General features: G+C 36.9%; 1 protein-coding gene and 1 pseudogene across 5 annotated transcripts in view; both read left to right on the top strand.

Annotated features, from left to right (window-relative positions):
- Positions 1-3504: 3504 nt before the first annotated feature.
- Positions 3505-3624, top strand: LOC142865986 (uncharacterized; annotated as a pseudogene).
- Positions 3625-5212: 1588 nt separating this feature from the next.
- The window catches only part of RPGR (retinitis pigmentosa GTPase regulator), a 50602-nt gene continuing 37484 nt past the window's right edge, over positions 5213-18330 (top strand). For all 5 annotated transcript variants that reach the window (XM_075999672.1, XM_012736677.3, XM_075999673.1 and 2 more), the window contains exons 1-7: positions 5213-5441; positions 8795-8923; positions 9359-9451; positions 11426-11488; positions 13338-13496; positions 14870-15019; positions 17544-17702. In XM_075999672.1, the coding sequence (XP_075855787.1) occupies positions 5279-5441; positions 8795-8923; positions 9359-9451; positions 11426-11488; positions 13338-13496; positions 14870-15019; positions 17544-17702 (916 nt within the window). In that variant the 5' untranslated portion in view covers positions 5213-5278. The remainder of the gene's footprint in view (positions 5442-8794; positions 8924-9358; positions 9452-11425; positions 11489-13337; positions 13497-14869; positions 15020-17543; positions 17703-18330) is intronic.

Genomic DNA, 18330 nt, shown 5'->3' with positions numbered 1-18330 from the left:
GCTATCTTTTCAACTTTATTTAGTTTTGGCAAATTATTCTCTAATGTGGTTTTACTAATTTCACCAGCAATTTTTCTGTGAGGATACCTCCTGTGTAAATACTCAAAACCATGTAAAATTATTAACATTATTATATTTAATGCCAATCTTATGAGCATAAAATCTTATCTCATTATTACTTATTTTGCATGGCCCTTATTTCCAGTGAGGTTGGACATCTTTTTATATGCTTATCAGCCATTTGGATTTTTATTTCTGTGATATGATAGCTTTTGCCCATTGTTTATTTCTTATGTTTTTTTCTTTTTCTTATTGATTTATTGGTAGTCTACACATATCCTTAATATTAGATCCTTTATCTAATATAATCACATTTATAATCACATTTATCAGACTTTTCCTTTCTGGAATCTATAGATTAGTTCTTATGCCTTTCTACAACTATACAAAGTGTTCTTTGGGCCACAACCAGCAACAGAAGCAGCAGCAACAGGGAATGTGGTAAAAATACAGATTCCCTAGGCCTACCCTAGACTTGTGGAATCAGATTCTGAACTTTAATAAGATCACTAGGTGATTTATATGCACATTAAAGATTTTAAAATGCTGGATAAAATAATGAAGAAAGGAACAAAAGTGCAAAATGTCTTCTCTGGGGTAATAAATAACACAACAGACCTCACCTGTCTTCTGTTTCTTCTTCATAAAGAAAAATCCCTGGCTTTGGACTTATGAGTCCTCAGTTCATATATCCTAGAGACACACTAAAAAAATTCAGAAATCAAGTTATTAGACTCTGTTCTGTAAATTTAGATGTTTATGGGATTTCACAGTAGAGTTTGCAAAGTAAAGACACACCTGTTTATCTGATTTCAAATGGAAAAACAAACAGCAATGGCAGCTGTATCATAATATAACTCAAAATGCAAGCCTTGGACATTTTGTTGAATGCTGTCAAGAAAAAAACAAATTCAGCTAGGAAGCATAATCCATCAAATGTCTTCCTTGTTCATACATGCCTCTATTTTTAGTTGACATGAAATGCTTCAGAAATGAATGACAACTAGAATTAATAGAGGAAATTGCCAAGACTTGTACATGTTGTCAGATGTGTGATGACTTCTGTGTATCAACATGATTTCCTGAGGAGTATGTGAGTGTTTGGCTGTATATGAAGGGGGCAACAAAAGAGCACACGATCACAGCTGAGAGTTGTAAAATTATATCTTAAAACAGGGGTCCCTGTAATTCTAGCATTCTGGGAGGCCGAGGCGGGCAGATTGCTCAAGGTCAGGAGTTCGAGACCAGCCTGAACAAGAGTGAGACCCCTGTCTCTACTATAAATAGAAAGAAATTAATTGGCCAACTAATATATATAGAAAAAATTAGCCGGGCATGGTGGCACGTGCCTGTAGTCCCAGCTGCTCGGGAGGCTGAGGCAGCAGGATTGCTTGAGCCCAGGAGTTTGAGGTTGCTGTGAGCTAAGCTGACGCCACAGCACTCACTCTAGCCTATGCAACAAAGCGAGTCTCTGTCTCAAAATAAAAAAAAAGAATAGAAAAGAAAACAGGGGTCCCCAACCTATGGTGAGTTGTGTAATTATTTCATTACATATTGGAACATAATAATAATAGAAATAAAGTACGCAATAAATGCAATGCACTTGAATCCTCCCAAAACCATTCTCCCCTCCCCAGTCTGTGGAAAAATTGTCTTCCGTGAAAACAGTCCCTGGTGCTGAAAAGGCTGAGGACCACTGCCTTAAAACACCCTGCCTTCTCTAACACGAGGGAGATGACTCCACAGGCTGAAAGCATCTGACTGCAGGGATCGTGGCAGAGGTATTGATACTACTACTCACCAAATGGCCATGGGCTCTCCCACATTTCCCAGGCCCCTATGCAGTACACAGAGGCACATAACACTGGATCTGGCCAATGGGTTGTGAGAAGTAAAAACATGTCACTTTTGGCCCGAAACATTTAATTTCCTGCTTCCTGTCTTTTTAGCCATGCTACAGCAACCAAAGAGGTTGTGAGTGGCATATCATGTGCTGACAAGGTAGTTGAACCTCCATCAGTAGCCTGGACCCTTGCAGGACCAGGTGGAACAGATTCCCCCACTAACCCATGCTGGACATGCAGCATTAGTGAAAAAGAAACTTCTTCGTTTGTGTGAAGCCACTGAAATCTGGGTGTGGTTTCCATTACAGCATAGCGTGGATTATGCTAATACAGTGAGCATAGGTGACTCTGCCTTATTAATAATAGCCAACAGTATTGAGTGCTACACTATACCAGGTGCCAAGCTGTAAGTTTTACATGCATTACCTAATATCTCACAACAACCTTCTGAGACAGATGATAGTATTATCATATATGATATACACGCTCTACAGCTATAGCATAGGTATATATACATGATATATATGATATAGTTCTAGATCATATATCTCAATAATATATAGATATCATGTATATAGAGATACAGATGCATCACATGTATCAATAGTATATTGTCAAAGGTGGCCATTCTTCCTCTTCTCCTGTTATGCTAGAATTGTTTTGTCTCTTTTTAGCTAAGGCTCCAATCCCTCCACATGGGGCTTGGATGCCATCTCCTCCTGCCTTACATTATTGATTATTCCTTCACTCTCCGGGATCTGCATTCCCTTCCCATCTATTCAATTTGGTCCCTCAGCATTCTCAAGTCTCTTCAAGCTTAACCAAGCCCTCCAGCCACCACACTTCCCCCTCCAATGATGGTCTCCCCTCCCCTCCCCTCCTATGGTGTCTTTGAAGGTTTCACCCTCATTTTGTTCCCTCAGCTTCTGCCACTCTTTACTCCAATATTGTTTCTTCTTCCAGCACTCTGCCAACTGGCTCTTTTCAACACCACTAATGATCACGTCATTGCTAAATTCAGCAGGCATTTTATTTTCACTGTATTTAATTTTCTGCATTTTGTGACCCAATTGATCACAACCTCTTGTTGAAACACCATTCCATAGGCTCTCTCTCTCTGGTCACTCTCTCTCCTTTTCAGCTTAATCATCTTTCACTGGGCCATTAAATTTTGGCATTCTTCACTACCCATCGTAGCCTCTTTTGTCTTCTCATTCTATAGTCACTTTGCAGTCTTTCACCTATACTGAAGCCTGCTAACACCACCACATAGACTCAGTCATCCCCTAAATATGTGCTTTCATCTGGGGCTTCTGCTCAGAACCTCCACTTTGATGTCTTAGTGTGTTCAAGGCTGAACTCATCATGTTCTCCTCACCCCACCTACCTAACTCCAGTCTCACCGGTTCCTTCCTCAGTGTTCCCCATCTTAGTAAATGGGGCCACCCTCCTCCTATTTGTTTATGTTGGAAACCTGAGAGTAGGGCTGCATCAGTACCTTTAGGGGTGCTCAGCATGAAAATGCACTTTACTGTATTTTGAAATAAAAACAAATCAAAGCATATCATAACTAAAATAAATCTTTAAAAATTCTCATTTTGTCTATGGCCATACCATTCTAAACGTGCCTGATCTTGTCTGATCTCATGGAGCTAAGCAGGGTCAGGCCTGGTTAGTACTTGGATGGGAGGCTGCCTGGGAATACTGGGTGCTGTAGGCTTTAAAATATTTAAATAAATAAAAATTCTCATTTTCCCATAGTGACAATTATGATGCTTTTAAAATGAATATCAAATCCTTTTCAAAATACTTTAGGGATACTTCTTTCTTGTTGCTCTAAGAGCTATTTGGTAGTCCAGCACTGTCTAGAAGTCAATAATAAGACAACATCCCCTGTTGATTCTATCACAAAAATATTTTCTAATCTGCCTGCTCCTCACTGGTACCAATCAACTGTACTCAAAGCCACCATGACAACTTGTCTGAAATTCTGCAATGGCCTCTGAACCCTCCTCATTGTTCCAATTTATTCTCCACAAAGCCTCCAGGCCAGGCAGAATGATTTCAGGAACACATATAACTGATCCTCTCCATTGTTTCCCACTGTCCTTAGAATAAAATCTCAGATCCTTAACAGGTCTAAGACACTGCCTCCTTGCCAGGAACCAGCCACACCTCTTTGAGTTACTAGAAAGAGCCAAGCTCCCTATGAGCTTTTACACACAATTTATTCTCTGTCCAGAGCTCTCTCACCCCTCCCAGCTTCTCCCTCTTCAATTCTTAGATTTAATGTCTTTTCTTCAGATAAGCCTTTCTTAACCTCCCACACCTGTCAATGCTCCTTGTTAAATGCTTCCTTAGTAATCCCCACTTTGCTTTATAAGTAAATGATTATTTGTGTAACGGGTAGTTTAATCTCCCCTCCCCACTTTAATGCAAACTCCCCGAAAAAGAGTTGTGAACACACTGTAGTACACACAAGTAATTCAGGGATCTTGAATTCAGCTTTGTCTGATTCTAGAGCCCATTTCCCGCAACTACCGCATGCACATAAATCTACCCATCCTGGAAGATGGCTTTTTGCCTTTTTATTTTATGATGGCCAAATATTGATGCATGGGAGACCAAGGTCTGACTAGAAAAATATAACATCGCTGAGCAAATTCTAAAGCAATGATCCTGGGCTGTTGGTGAATCCCTTTGTGTGTATTCCCGTGAAGAGCGGACCAATATGCCTCAGCTTTTTCTTTCTGCGGACTACAGGCTGAACTCCAGCTCTCCCATTGTATTATCTCCACATCCGTAAACAGGGGTGACATTAACCACCTTACAGGGTTGTAATAGTACTCATTCATTCAATAAATATTTAATAAGCATCTAGTATATGCCAGACCTTGGTTCAGATGCTGGGGATACAAATAACATTTGGGATGTAAAGCATTGGTTTCAAGTGAAAGTTAAATAAAAAAAAAGAAAAAAGAAAAAAGCTTTTAGCATAGTGCCTAGCTCATTTAATGTTACACATGGTTACCAACACTAGTATTGTCATAACTGTGTGTTGACGTTTGCTTATGTCACATAGCTCCAGTGCGAGCATAGATTTGCGCCGTTTGTCGTTACCGGGGCGGGTTCCCAGCAGCACAGGGATCTCGCTACCTAGCACAAATCTGCGCGCTTCGCCCCTCTCCTCCGGGCCGGTAGGGGGCGCGCGGCGCGTCTCTGCCGCCTCACCTGCTGCGTCTGCGCCTGCGCCATACTGGCCACCCAGCCGCAGCTCCCCTCCCCCAGGCGTCCGCTCTGCCTCGAGCCCCAACGCTCCGCCTCCGTTGCCCCTAGCGGCCGTTTGTTGACTTCCGGGAGCGCGATAGTAGTCTATGCCCAGAGCGTCGCTATGGGGGCTTGGGGAGTTTATGCGGCCCGCGTTGGAACTGAGGCGCTCCCTTAGGCTCTACCGAGTCAACCCCGCAATCCTCCTGGCCCAGGCGCAGGCTTCCCTTACCGCCCTCGAGATGGAGGAGACTGAGGATCTTGTGCCCGGTGAGTCGCGCCAGCGGCAGTGGCGGCGGGCCGGGAGGGAGGGTCCGCGGGCGGGCTGGCGGCCAAGCCCCGCCTCTGGGCCGGCCCAGTATAGGGACAGGCTAGAGTCATGGCGGCCCAACTGTGGTCAGAGCTCTGGCCGCGCCCCCGCGAATACTGAGGGGAGAGGACGGCAAGGGCGGGACGGGACGACGGGGAACTGGGTGCCTGTCTGCCTTCTTCTCTTAAAATAAGATTTGAATGAGTTTCTCGAAGGCAGGGGCACTTTTTACCTCCCTGTAAACTTCCCAAAGTACTTCAGACTTGTGCACGATGGAGGTCCCCAGGACCCATTTATGTATTGAATGCAGTAAAGAGTGGGTGACCAGGGGATGTGGGGTAAAAGGGAATGCAGGGAACGAATTGGGGAAAGGGGTGAAGATGGAACCTTTAGCGATTTAAAAAAAACTTTTCCCCCTGAGCTACATAGTTACAAATACATTTGACATTGTGACTTGGTACCGTGTATGCACCATGTAACGGAAATAGACGTTTCTCCTTGGGAGACGGAGGCAGGAGGATCGCTTGAGGGCCGGGATTTCGGGACCTGCCTGGGTGACATAGCGATACCGCAATCTCTACAAAAAAAATTTTGAAGAAATTAGCCGCGGGTGGTGGCGGGCACCTGTAGTCCCAGATACTGAGGAGGCTGAGGCGGGAAGATCTCTTGAGCCCAGGAGTTGGAGGCTGCAATGAGCCATGATCAGGCCACTGCACTCCAGCCTGGGTGACAGAGTGAGACCCTCTAGAAAAGAAAAGAAAAGAAAAGAAAAGAAAAGAAAAGAAAAGAAAAGAAAAGAAAAGAAAAGAAATAGACATTTCATGAAGCAGTGCTTGTTCTAACCACTTGGTATGTGCTCAGAGCTTTTCTATATGTTCCCTTAAAAATGCTGATCATGATCCGCTAAATTAATTTTCTGACTCACTAATTGGTTATGACCAACAATTTGAAAAAAACAAACAAACAAACAAAAAAAAACCAACAACCACTAGGTTTGAACAGAATCATACCTTCACGGAAATATGTATGTTTTCTTTCATACTGGAATATGGTTAGATTCCTGGCCTCCTGGAGTTAACGGTTTAGTGAGAGATGCGAGAAAGTAAACAAAATGATAATACAGTATGATAGTAGATGCCTCGGGGGCCAGAGCCGAGCCACCAACCCCTGGCTCGGGGTGAGGATATCAGGGAAGGTTTCCTGGGGAACCAGAACAAAAAAGTTAAAATGATTGATTCTGGGGAAATTCAGTCTGTTTTAGGTCCTGGCCTCCCAACTTTCAATCATTATTTGGAACTGAGGTGCCTCACAATGGTTCTCAAAAGGTTTTCCATAGTGGCTAGTCTCTTGTACATTAATATTTATTTTTAATACTTATATTTGCTATGTTTTCATTTCTAATATTCATTACTTTTTTTATATGTGATCATCCTCCTTGGGATTTCCTCAGAAACCTGGACATGGTCTCCTATTTGGTGTATGCCTGTATTTAAATGGTTATTGGGAACTGGTAGTGGTTTTGGTCTCTCCTCAAAGTGGTACTGGACCAAATCAGTTTGTGAATACTACTCAGATCAGGTAATGACTTAATTTAGGAATGTTAAATCTCAACATTCCTCTACAGCCTTCTTCCCAGGCTCCTAGGAATGTGGCATTTTGTGATGGTGTTTTGAGGGACAAGATAAACCATCTTTTCCCATGCAGTGCTCCTGGAGAGAGAAAAAGATATCTCTATAAGTAGCTGTAGTAGGTGAGTAAGATATAAATTAGAAATTTCCTGAGTATCTCTATTGAGAAGATCCTTTAATTTTATACTTGATCTGTAAACATTCTGAATTCTCCTCAGTAGAAATGTCAGGAAAAGCTGAAATGCTTCTCAGTTGAAGACTTGGGTCATCTGGTGTCTTTTACATTAAAAGTCTTGAAAGTTATATTTGACAGCCTACTCACCATTATGATGACCTGAAAACAGTTATGAATATATGTGTGTGTAAAGGGGAACTTTTCTGTGCAAAAAGTAGAACAGACTTAAAAAATAAAAATAATTGGCATTTATTGAAGTGCTAATTTGTTCTAGGCAATGTGAGTAGTGTGGAGAGTCTACTACAGTCTTGGTAACATTAGAATATAGTTGAGAAAACAAAATATTGATCAACAAAAATATTTGTGTAACAGTTTAATTAGAGTGGTTGCTAGGTAGTACATAATAAATTGCCATATAAACTCTACATATCCCATAGTTCACAGCAGCAAATGATCATTTCCAACTCTTATAGTAGTGGAAGAGTTTACAGAGGTGGCTATATAGGAGCTAGTGTGTTGGGGATGCTAGGTTCTGTACTAGGTTCTTTATACATGTCATCTCATTTAACCCTATGAGATTGTTACAGCCCTATATTTATATAATTGTCAACACATTGTACAATTATTCAGTCAACCTCTGGGTTTGTACCTGTGCTAAGGGTATATAAAAAGGAATACTATTACTTATACCCTATCGTAATAAAGACCATAGCTATTGAAGAGGAATCCAAGGTTCAATGAAGTGTTCAGGATCACATAGCTAATTATGAGCATGTGATAATTTGAATATTGTCTTTAAAGCCTAGTGTTTTGTTGTTTTTTTTTTTTTTCCTCACTGACTTCTCATAATGCAAGTAAAAGAGGTAGTGTTTGAATGACTTGTTTCTGTCTGTCCTGCCTTTGGTTTTATGGGAATCGATTGGGATTACGAATAGAGAAATTGAAATTAAGAGTTCACCTTTTGAGGTAATATTCCTTCCCTTGCTTGAGAACACTAGAGGTTCCTTGGAAAAACAGGACCAGATAAAATCCAAACTGGCTTATATAGTCCTTCCCGATGGATATCCTGATGATTGTAATGAAGAAATTCAATACTTTCCTGTTTCAGTGTGTGGAGAAAAGCCCTCATTTGGGGGCCGGAGCACAAGGTGTTAACCAGGGGAAGTAGAACATGAATTGTACCAGTTCATTTCAGGGAATAGATGTCCACTTCGTGACTGCAGAACTATTAGTGATAGATGACTGCCTTCTTTGTGATGGTGTATTTCTTACTTTATACCAGTAAATGAATAATATGTGTTCAATTAAGTAGATTTCATATATCAAACTAGAATGAAGTCTGGTAACTAAGACTGAACTCTAAGGTGAAAGGAAGAGGGCCTAAACATTGCCAGAGTGGAGGCAAGCTGTCATAAGACAAGGGGTTTGTATGGATCAATTACCGAAAAAGTATTTTAATAACAGGCAACATAGTAAAAGTTGTAAAATAGAAACCATCTTATATTTGCAGATTCAGGTGCCGTGTTTACATTTGGAAAAACTAAATTTGCTGAAAATGTTCCCAGCAAATTCTGGTTTAAAAGTGATGATACACCTATATATCTTTCATGTGGAGATGAACATACTGCTATTGTTACAGGTTAGTATTACAATCCTAAACGAGGACAGTAATACTTAGAGAATCCTAAGTATTATACATATGCTGTGTTTTAAACATGTTGAAGATATATAAAAAGTATTTTTTTTTCTTTTCCAGAGAATCTTCACAAATTGATTCATCAAGAGAGTGTTTTAAATTTTAAGTTTCCCTAATATAATTACATATATTTTCTATATATAACACTTTCTTGGAATAAATATATTTCAATATATTTTTTTAAAAAATACTGTTACCGTATAATGTTAGAAACTCTTTTACAACTAATAGCATCTGGTTATACATAGACCAGGTAACTTGTTTCACTATAGAAAGGAATAACATCTTTAAGTATAGCTTTTTATTGCTTTGTGATGACCTCATCTTACATTATGTGAAAAATGCTTCAATTTATTATTTATTTTTCCCTCCTACCAGGAAATAATAAACTTTACGTGTTTGGCAGTAACAACTGGGGTCAGTTAGGATTAGGATCAAAAACAGCCGTTAGCAAACCAACGTGTGTCAAAGGTTTGGAGTCTTTTCTTCTTTATCACTTTAAATGCTTAAACTACATAAAGCACTTTTATATTGATTGTGTAGTTCTTTAATGTCATAAATACAGCCTTTAGTTCTTTATTTTCTGATATTTTCTTGAATATTATTAGCATTTAGCTTGTTTTTGTATGATATTCAGAACTAATTTCATATGTTAGGTCTAAAAGTCACATTGATTTTAAACTGGGGACCACAAAGGAAATAATAATTCTACAGTATTGCATATAAACATCCTTTTATTGGCTTGTTTGTAAAGCTACTTAAATATTACTGTTATTGTGTGTAACAATAATGAACAAACGTTAATAATGAACAAATATTAATTAATAATGAATAAACAAACAAAACAACAAAACAAACAAAAAAATAATAATGAACAAATATTATGTGTTAGAATTTGAGCTCTGTCTCATTTAGTATAGTCATGGACATCCTGGTTCTATTTAGTTGCTAGTTTTATAAAACATACTTATCCTGCTATATATAGTGAGTAGATGAATTGAACAAAACATAGAGACTAAAGGTTTATTAATACCAGTGTAAGAGAACAATAGGACAAAATATTTGAAATCAGGACTGTTCTGGAAAGTATTGAATGTATAGTACCCTTACAAAGCTTTCTCACTTTTATATGGAAATCCTCCGTTTGGGTATAACCTGTGAACACCAACTGAACTTGAAAGGATGGTGAAGATTCCTTAAGATCTGATAAGAGCACTATTCTTTATCTTCCTGGCCAAATTTTAAATTTCAGCTCAAAATTTCAGTGTAGCTTGTCCTATTCATGCTATTTATAGGTGTTGTTATGGGGCTTTTAAAGTCTTCCATGAGACCAAAAAGTATTTATTAGGCACAGTCTACTAAACACTTGAGAGTAGTCACAGTGACCCTGATCTTTACTCTCAAATATCATATCTAATAAACAAGCTAACAGAATTGTCTAAGCCAGGGGTCCTCAAACTTTTTAAACAGGGGGCCAATTAACTGTCCCTCAGACCATTGGAGGGCTGGACTATATAGTTCATAGCAAGCATCTTACAAAACACTGTAGTGTTCACATCACATTTAATTCAGTAATTAAAGTGCTGCTTTCTTCCAGTGAACAGAAAAGTCATTATAAAACAATATGCATTTCTATTCATCATTGTCTCTTCTTACTTCTGACTAGCCACGAGTTCTTGCCAACTTTTCTCTATGCAAAATGAGATTGTACTATGAATATCCTGGAGCTTCCAGGAGTATTGTACTTTAGCTCTAGCTACTTATGTCAGTGAAATAAACCTTGACTTTTCCTTTACTAAAAACAAAAAACAAACAAAAAAAAACTATGAACAAATTCCTATGCACATTGCACATATCTTATTTTGAAGTAAAAAAACAAACGGGCAAAAACACCTGCATGTGGCCCACAGGCCGTAGTTTGAGGACGCCTAGTCTAGGCTATGAGATCCTTGAGACTAGGGACTCTATCTTAGTCATCTTTATAGTCCTGATGCCAAGCATTTAGGAGATGTTTTTTGAAATGTTTTTTTAATATGTAGATGAATTAATGAACAACTTTAACATAGATGTATGCCTATGAATATTTGTGTTACAGGTTTTCATCGAGTGTGGTGGAAGGTGAGCTTGATAATGGTGATAGCACGTTAGGTTTATGGATCAGGCTGGTGAGGAGGCAGCATATCAGAACACAGTGGATCTAGACCACTGACTCAGATTCTCCAGGGACGGAACTCAGCTATCTGTATTGTTTTCAAAGTTCACTGGTTATTATGATGCACGACCAGTTCTCAAAACCTCTGGTTTAATAGTTAAGAATGTCGACTTTGGAATCATACAGATCTGCTTTTAAATCTCATTTCTACCACTAAGTTACCATTTGACCTGTATTACTGATCATTTTCATTACCATACAGCACTTTAATTGTCATATTTTTATATTTTTAGCTCTAAAACCTGAAAAAGTGAGAATTGCTGCCTGTGGAAGGAACCATACCTTAATTTCAACAGGTATGGTATTCATCCTATGATTTCCTGCCCAATTTTGAGAACTGAGGTCTCACTCCAATAACGTGTGTAGCTTTGTAACACTAATAGAAATTGTACCGTGGCAACAGTAAGATTATGGTTTTTAAAAATGTAATTTGTTAGTATACTTTTTGCCTTTGCAAATATGCAGATAAATGTTAAATGGTTGAAGAAAAAGCTTTTTGTGGATTATATCAAGAGACAGCATCTCCTTACATGTGTGCACACCTCAAGGGCTGGCGGTTTCTGTTCTTGCTCTTCCCTTTTTTTACTGAGGGTGAATGGAAGCCATCCAAAAGGCTATTGATATAAGTGAGCACAATCCCAATCAAAATCTAAACAGGCTGTGTGTGTGTGTGTGTGTGTGTGTGTGTGTGTGTGTGTATGTGAGACACGCGTAGTCACATGCATGAGTTCATTTGTAGAAATTGACAAAGTACTTCTAAAATGTATGTGGAAAAGCAAAGGACATAAAATAGCCAAAACAATTTTGGAAATAAAACAAAATTAGGAACTGGCACTACCTGATTTCAAGACCTACTGTAAATCTACCCCATAATTGAGACAGTGTGTTATTGGCAAAAAGATAGACAAAGATTAATGGAACAGAATAGAGTCCAGAAGTAGACCCACATGTACATGATCAACCTCCTCTCACCTCTTCATAATTTTCCCTTTCTGAAATATCTTTTGTCATTCTCTTACCTTTTCATATTCTTATCTTTCGAGACCCCATATACATTGTATATCTTCCATGGAGCGTTTTATGACTTTTCAACTTTCTACTCATCTAGTTTTCTGAATTATTTTAGCATTTCACCAACTCTGGTTTGTTCCATATGTGTTGAATTACCTAGTCTTGTTTCCTCAATTAGGTTTCATTTTTTCTATTTAAAAAAACCTAATTTTAAATTATCACTGATTCTGACTGATTTTTCCCTCATTTCCCCCTCATAATTTAGCAAGGCTTTAACTTCATGGGTATTTTTATGATATATGTAACCAATTTGATATGTGTTTGTTAAAATTTTTCATTGATTTAGAGCTTACTAGATATGTTTATAATCTAGTCATGATGTACTTTTTATTTAAGAGAGTAATTAAGCATTTACATATGCTTTACAATTAGCCAAATGTTATTCTAAGAATTTTACAAATGTCAGCTAATTTAATCTTCATGGAGTAGGTACTATTATCCCCATTTTATAGGTGAGTAAAATGAGGCACAGAAAGGTTAAGTACAGCTTGCCCCAGGTCCCACAGCTGGTAAGTGGCAAGCCAGAATTTGCACCCAGGCAGTCTGGCTCTGGAGTCTTTCTTCCTAACCACAGTGCTATGTCCCCCTCCTATTTAGATAGAAAGTTAAAATCATTATACAACATAGAATTAGCATGTTTCTAATATATTATTCTTCTTGGATTTGCCTCATTTATTTGTACTATTGTATATCTTAGCTTTAATTGGTGTAGGTGTTAAAATTAATGAACTGCATCTCTTAAAACAGTTTGATTTGGATTTTAAACTAATTTGGAGTTACTTTCATTTTTACTCTGAATTAATAAAGTGGTGTATTAGCAAGGAAATGCATTCCATAGATTCTGTGCATTTCAATTGCTGGTTAAACTCTAGAATGATTTATAAAATCTCACAAAAATGTAAAGCCTTGATTGTTTTGCTTTATTTTGGGCAATGAAATGAAGTTGTTCAGCAAATAAATAATGATAGCTTTCAATTTTTTTCACTGTTAATAGAGGAAATAGCTGGTGTACCCTGACCTGTCTGATCAAGAAGGTGACTTATAGTGTATTGATATTTTCTTTTCTGTGTGCAGAAGAAGGCACTGTATATGCAGCTGGAGGAAATAATGAGGGACAGTTGGGACTTGGTGACACAGAAGAAAGGGACACTTTTCAACTGATTAGTTTTTTTGCATCCCAGGCTAAGATTAAACAGCTCTCTGCTGGATCTAATACTTCAGCTGCACTAACTGGTAAGACTTATTTCCATTTCAATCTGGGACACATCCCTTTCCTTTAGACCAGGATGTACGAACTCAGTAAATTCAGGACAGCATTGCTGTTTAGTTTTCTTTTGTTGACTATGTGCTTTTGGAAGACATTTAAAATATAACTTTAAATCTTGACATAATATTGCAATTTCATGCTTATTTAGAGTTAGGTGTAAATGTACATTTAGTAATTGGTAAATAAATTATAAGCTGCGCTGTCCATCTATTCCTTTAGATATTCTTTTGTTTCATCTTCATTGTGTGCTCTAAAAGTTATACTTGGAACTTTAACTGAAGTTGCTATTAGAAACATGCGTAGAAATATGTTGCAACATATGTTGTTGAAAAATGGTTTGTAACAATCATTGCATCTCTTTGCCCTCCCTATCAAAAGCCCATGTGGGAAGTTTCTTAAAAATTTGGAGCCAAGATCAATTTGAAGCAGACCAAGAGCACTGAAGCTACTGGTCACCTACTTTGTTCCAAGCAGGAGACTGTAACCTCTGGTGTTGCTCTGTCAAGAAAGTCAGAGTCGTATCTGAAGCTCTGTTCCTTAAATTTTGTCAACCATATACTTAGCATTTTGACATCCTTCTTTCAGTTCTTATTTTTCCATTATCATTTTATTGGCCTTATTATTAAACCACTTCAAAGATTAAAATTTTTTAAATTAATTAAAATATATAAGTAAATAAGTTTTGATGATTCCTTTCTAAAATATTTTTCCTAGATTAACTTTTTCTGACATCAAAACCCTTATAAGAAATGACATAACTTAACCTATTTTTGAAATGCTATACATGCTATTATATCCTCATTCTCTGAAGGTAGATTCTGTGTTTTCAGGTGTAAATTATAAGAAAAAGAAGTTAAAGAAATACATTTCTTTTCTCTTTTTCTGTTTTTAAAACATCATTCCCGCAGTGCTCTCAAGAGCAAGGTCTTCCAGGCCCTTTTTACCTGGAGATGTCTAGTGTGGCACATGCTGTCTCTCAGTTCAGTTGCAGGTAGACTGCTTGGAAGAAGAATATTTCTGTTTAGAAACATTGGAATGAAAAAATGTGATCATAGGAAAGGGCATTCTGTCTTTGTTATTGAGATAAAAATATGGATATTACTAACGTGATTTACAGTCAGGCTATTCTCTGTTCTTTATCATTATAGAAGCATTTCACAATAGAAATTGAACTCCCAAGTAGCTACCTAGTGTAAATGTCTTAATAGTGCTTTTCTGTCAAGACACATAATTTTCTAAACTAAAAAAGAAACAAACATATGGTATGTTGGAAGCTAAAATAGTTTGAGAGCCCTGCTACCTTTTAAAACCTTTTTTCCCTCTTGTGTTTTCTTTATAGAGGATGGACAACTTTTTATGTGGGGTGACAATTCTGAAGGGCAAATTGGTTTAAAAGATATACCTAATGTATGTGTCCCTCATCAAGTGACCATTGGGAAACCTATCTCCTGGATCTCGTGTGGATATTACCATTCAGCTTTTGTAACAAGTAAGACAACATTTTGAATTTATCTTGTTATCTTCCATTTCTATTTTATTACTAAATTAATAATAAAATGATATAACATTCTGCAGTTATATAGAACTAATGTCATGGTTGTTCATGCAATAAAATGGTTTTGGCCTGTTTTAGGTCATAGTATTTCTCCATTTCTGTAATGAGAGTTTATAATTTCAAACTCTCTCTGACATGTTAACTTTTTAAGTGGATATTAGGTCTAATAGAAAACAAAATTGATACATTATAAATTCTTCTAAATTTTGGTTCTCAAACTTCTTAGACCCTTTTGGGATTAAAAATAAGACCTAGGGGCCACTTTCCTTTGGACCTACTTGCCTCTATACTTTGACCTACTCTATTCTTGTTGTCCTGATAATTTCTTTTATTGTTTTAAGAAGTGAGTCATAGGCTTTTGTTTTGGGAGCCAGGATGAAAACTAGATGAAAAAAGAAGAGAGCTCAGTATGGTCTGATTGCCTTTGGTGGGGTATTTCTCACCACATCCAATTTCTCCCTTTCCTGGACCCAATAGTAACCTTTTCTACCTTAGTTAAAATATCTGAAATATTGGACTCTGTTATAGTCTGTATCTATACTAGTAATAATAGAAGTATGATTATGACTTTCCATCTAATTGATTTTTTAACAGTAAAAACACCTAGAGGAAATAGTTTCATGGACCCTCTTAGGCATCTCTTAAATGTTTATTTTATACATTTACTCTTCATTTCATGCACCAGAGATTCAGGGTTAGAAGGTGCCAATTGACTCATCCCAGTGTCCCCCAGAGTTACCAATGAATTGGTAGTAGCATGATACCAAGAAGGGCAAACCCAACTTTGTTGGAATTGTTCACCACCGTATCTCTGGTGTCTTGAACTAACTGCTAATCAATAAACATTGTTGAATGAGTGAGCCAGTGAATGAATAATCAAGTGATTCCATTCCTTGGGCCAATACCAGCTACCAACTTACTGCCAACTTTATGGCTCCTGGGGTTGGTATAGACTGTACTCACTTTGTTAATGAAATAAACAAACAAACAAACAAACAAACAAAAACAGGAAAAAACACAAATACGAAAATAAACAGATGAAACAAAAACCCCACAAAAGTTTTGTTTTATATTTGGGATTTAAGAAAACTGCCAGAATCAATTTTATTAATTAACTCTGCTTTAGCCATTAGAGGAGCAAGTGGAATTGTTCATCTTAACCCACAGGTGTTACATTGAGTTTTCTTATTTATATGCTTTTTTTTTAAGTAGTTTTATTGAGATATAATTCACATACTCTACAATTCATCCATTTAAAATTGGATTTTTAAAAATATATTAACAGGTTTGTTCATATAGTGAACTTTTATACTAAAAATTTTGCTGGGATTCATTTACATTAGATATGTACTGCCAGTAATTTTCACATTAGCCATTATTTTATGACTAATCATTTAAAGCAACTTTTTATACATTTTAGAAATAACTCAAGCTTAAGGGGTTTTACTTAATATATATTTCATGACAGAAATGTTATGTAGAAAAGGACTGTTATATTTTTCTCTTTGTATATCAAGTTTGGAGACCAAAAAGGAACAGTTTAATTCTTAATAAAAATGTAGAACATATTGCTGAGATAGTCATGTTTAATACTTCATACAGATTTTTTAACCTACTAGCATGTTTGAATGCTCATGTTCATGTTCAAAATTCACGTTCTGGATTCAAGTTCATGTTATAAATTGTATATAATATTGTATAAATTGTATACAATATTTATTTATAATAAATGTAATAAAGAAGCAAATCAATAGTGTTACTATGGACAAAGAATTGATTAAGTGCTTCTTGATAAGAGAGTATGTCTGGAGGAAGTACCATGTAAATGGGTAAAATCTGCTATCTTAAGAGTTTCTCAAGTTATTTACTTCACACTTAAGTGAGTTTTCTAAAAACAAGTTTCATAAAAAGCAGTAATTCATTTGTTTATTCAACAAGTATTCATTTAGTGCTTATTCTAGACATTCTGCTAGGTTTGGGGGATATGATAGTGAGGAAGACAAAAATCTGTGTCCTTATGGGAGTTTAATATTTAGTCATTTTGCTTTATTAAAAGTGAGTATAGGAGGGGATGGGTATTCGAGGGGGGAGAGGGGGACATGGGCAATATATGTAACCTTAACACTTGTACCCCCATAATTCGCTAAAATAAAAAAAAGTGAGAAGAAGCCAGATAGTCTTTACTGTGTTTTGTGAAAGAGCTAAAATGATTTTCTAGTTGTTTATTAGTAATGTCCATCATGAATTCTTCACTAAGGTTATTGAATTAAAATGATCAAGGGGAAAAGAAAATCTTAACTTTATTTTCTTACCATACAGTAAAAATATCTTAAGAAAGGACAAATTTATTAAGTTGTCATTGTTGAAATTTTTTATTGAATATGAGAATATCACCAAAAAGACCAGTATTTTATTCATATTTATGTCATCATTGATCACTATACTTCTCCTTCAATAGTGGATGGTGAACTGTACACATTTGGAGAACCCGAATGTGGGAAATTAGGTCTTCCCAGTCAGCTGCTGACCAATCACAGAACACCCCAACTGGTGTCTGGAATTCCCGAGAAGGTGATCCAAGTAGCTTGTGGTGGAGGGCACACCGTGGTTCTCACAGGTATGCGTGGAACCTGCTGCTCTGTCCTCTGCTTTCTATGGTAGCTAATGAAATTTTTTTAATGTTCATTTTTTATTGTGGTAAGAACACATAATATGAAATCTACCCTCTTAATGGATTTTTAAGTATATAATACAGTATTGTTATATATAGGCACAACCTTGTACAGCAGATCTCTAAACTTTACTTTGTATAACTGAAACTCTATGCCCATTGTACCTCAACTCCCTTTTCCCCTCCCCTAGTCTCTGACACCCACCATTCTATTCTTAGCTTTTATAAGTTTGACTCTTTTAGATAACTCATGTAAGTTGGTCTTTCATCTCTTTTCCTTAAGATCCCCACCTTTTATTCCTATAGTTTATACATATTTCTGGTCTATGAAAGAATTTTTTTAGGTAGAAAAAAATGAATCTCTTTAAATTGTTTCTGCTAATGTATTTGACATTTTCATGACCTTAGCACATTTAATGGCAGCATATTACATTGTTTTAGCTCATTATGAAGAAAAAACTGTTTTCCTCATATATGTGTATTCCCTATTTATCTAAAATTGACACTTTTCCTGAAATACCATTTTTTCAGAAGCTCCCTGTTCATGCTGTTTTGTACATGTCCTTGATAATTC

The sequence above is a fragment of the Microcebus murinus genome, chromosome X (genome assembly GCF_040939455.1).
Source record: "Microcebus murinus isolate Inina chromosome X, M.murinus_Inina_mat1.0, whole genome shotgun sequence".
Taxonomy (NCBI): Eukaryota; Metazoa; Chordata; class Mammalia; order Primates; family Cheirogaleidae; genus Microcebus; species Microcebus murinus.
The sequence above is the reverse complement of the archived record's forward strand: the minus strand, read 5'-3'. Positions and strand labels throughout refer to the sequence as shown.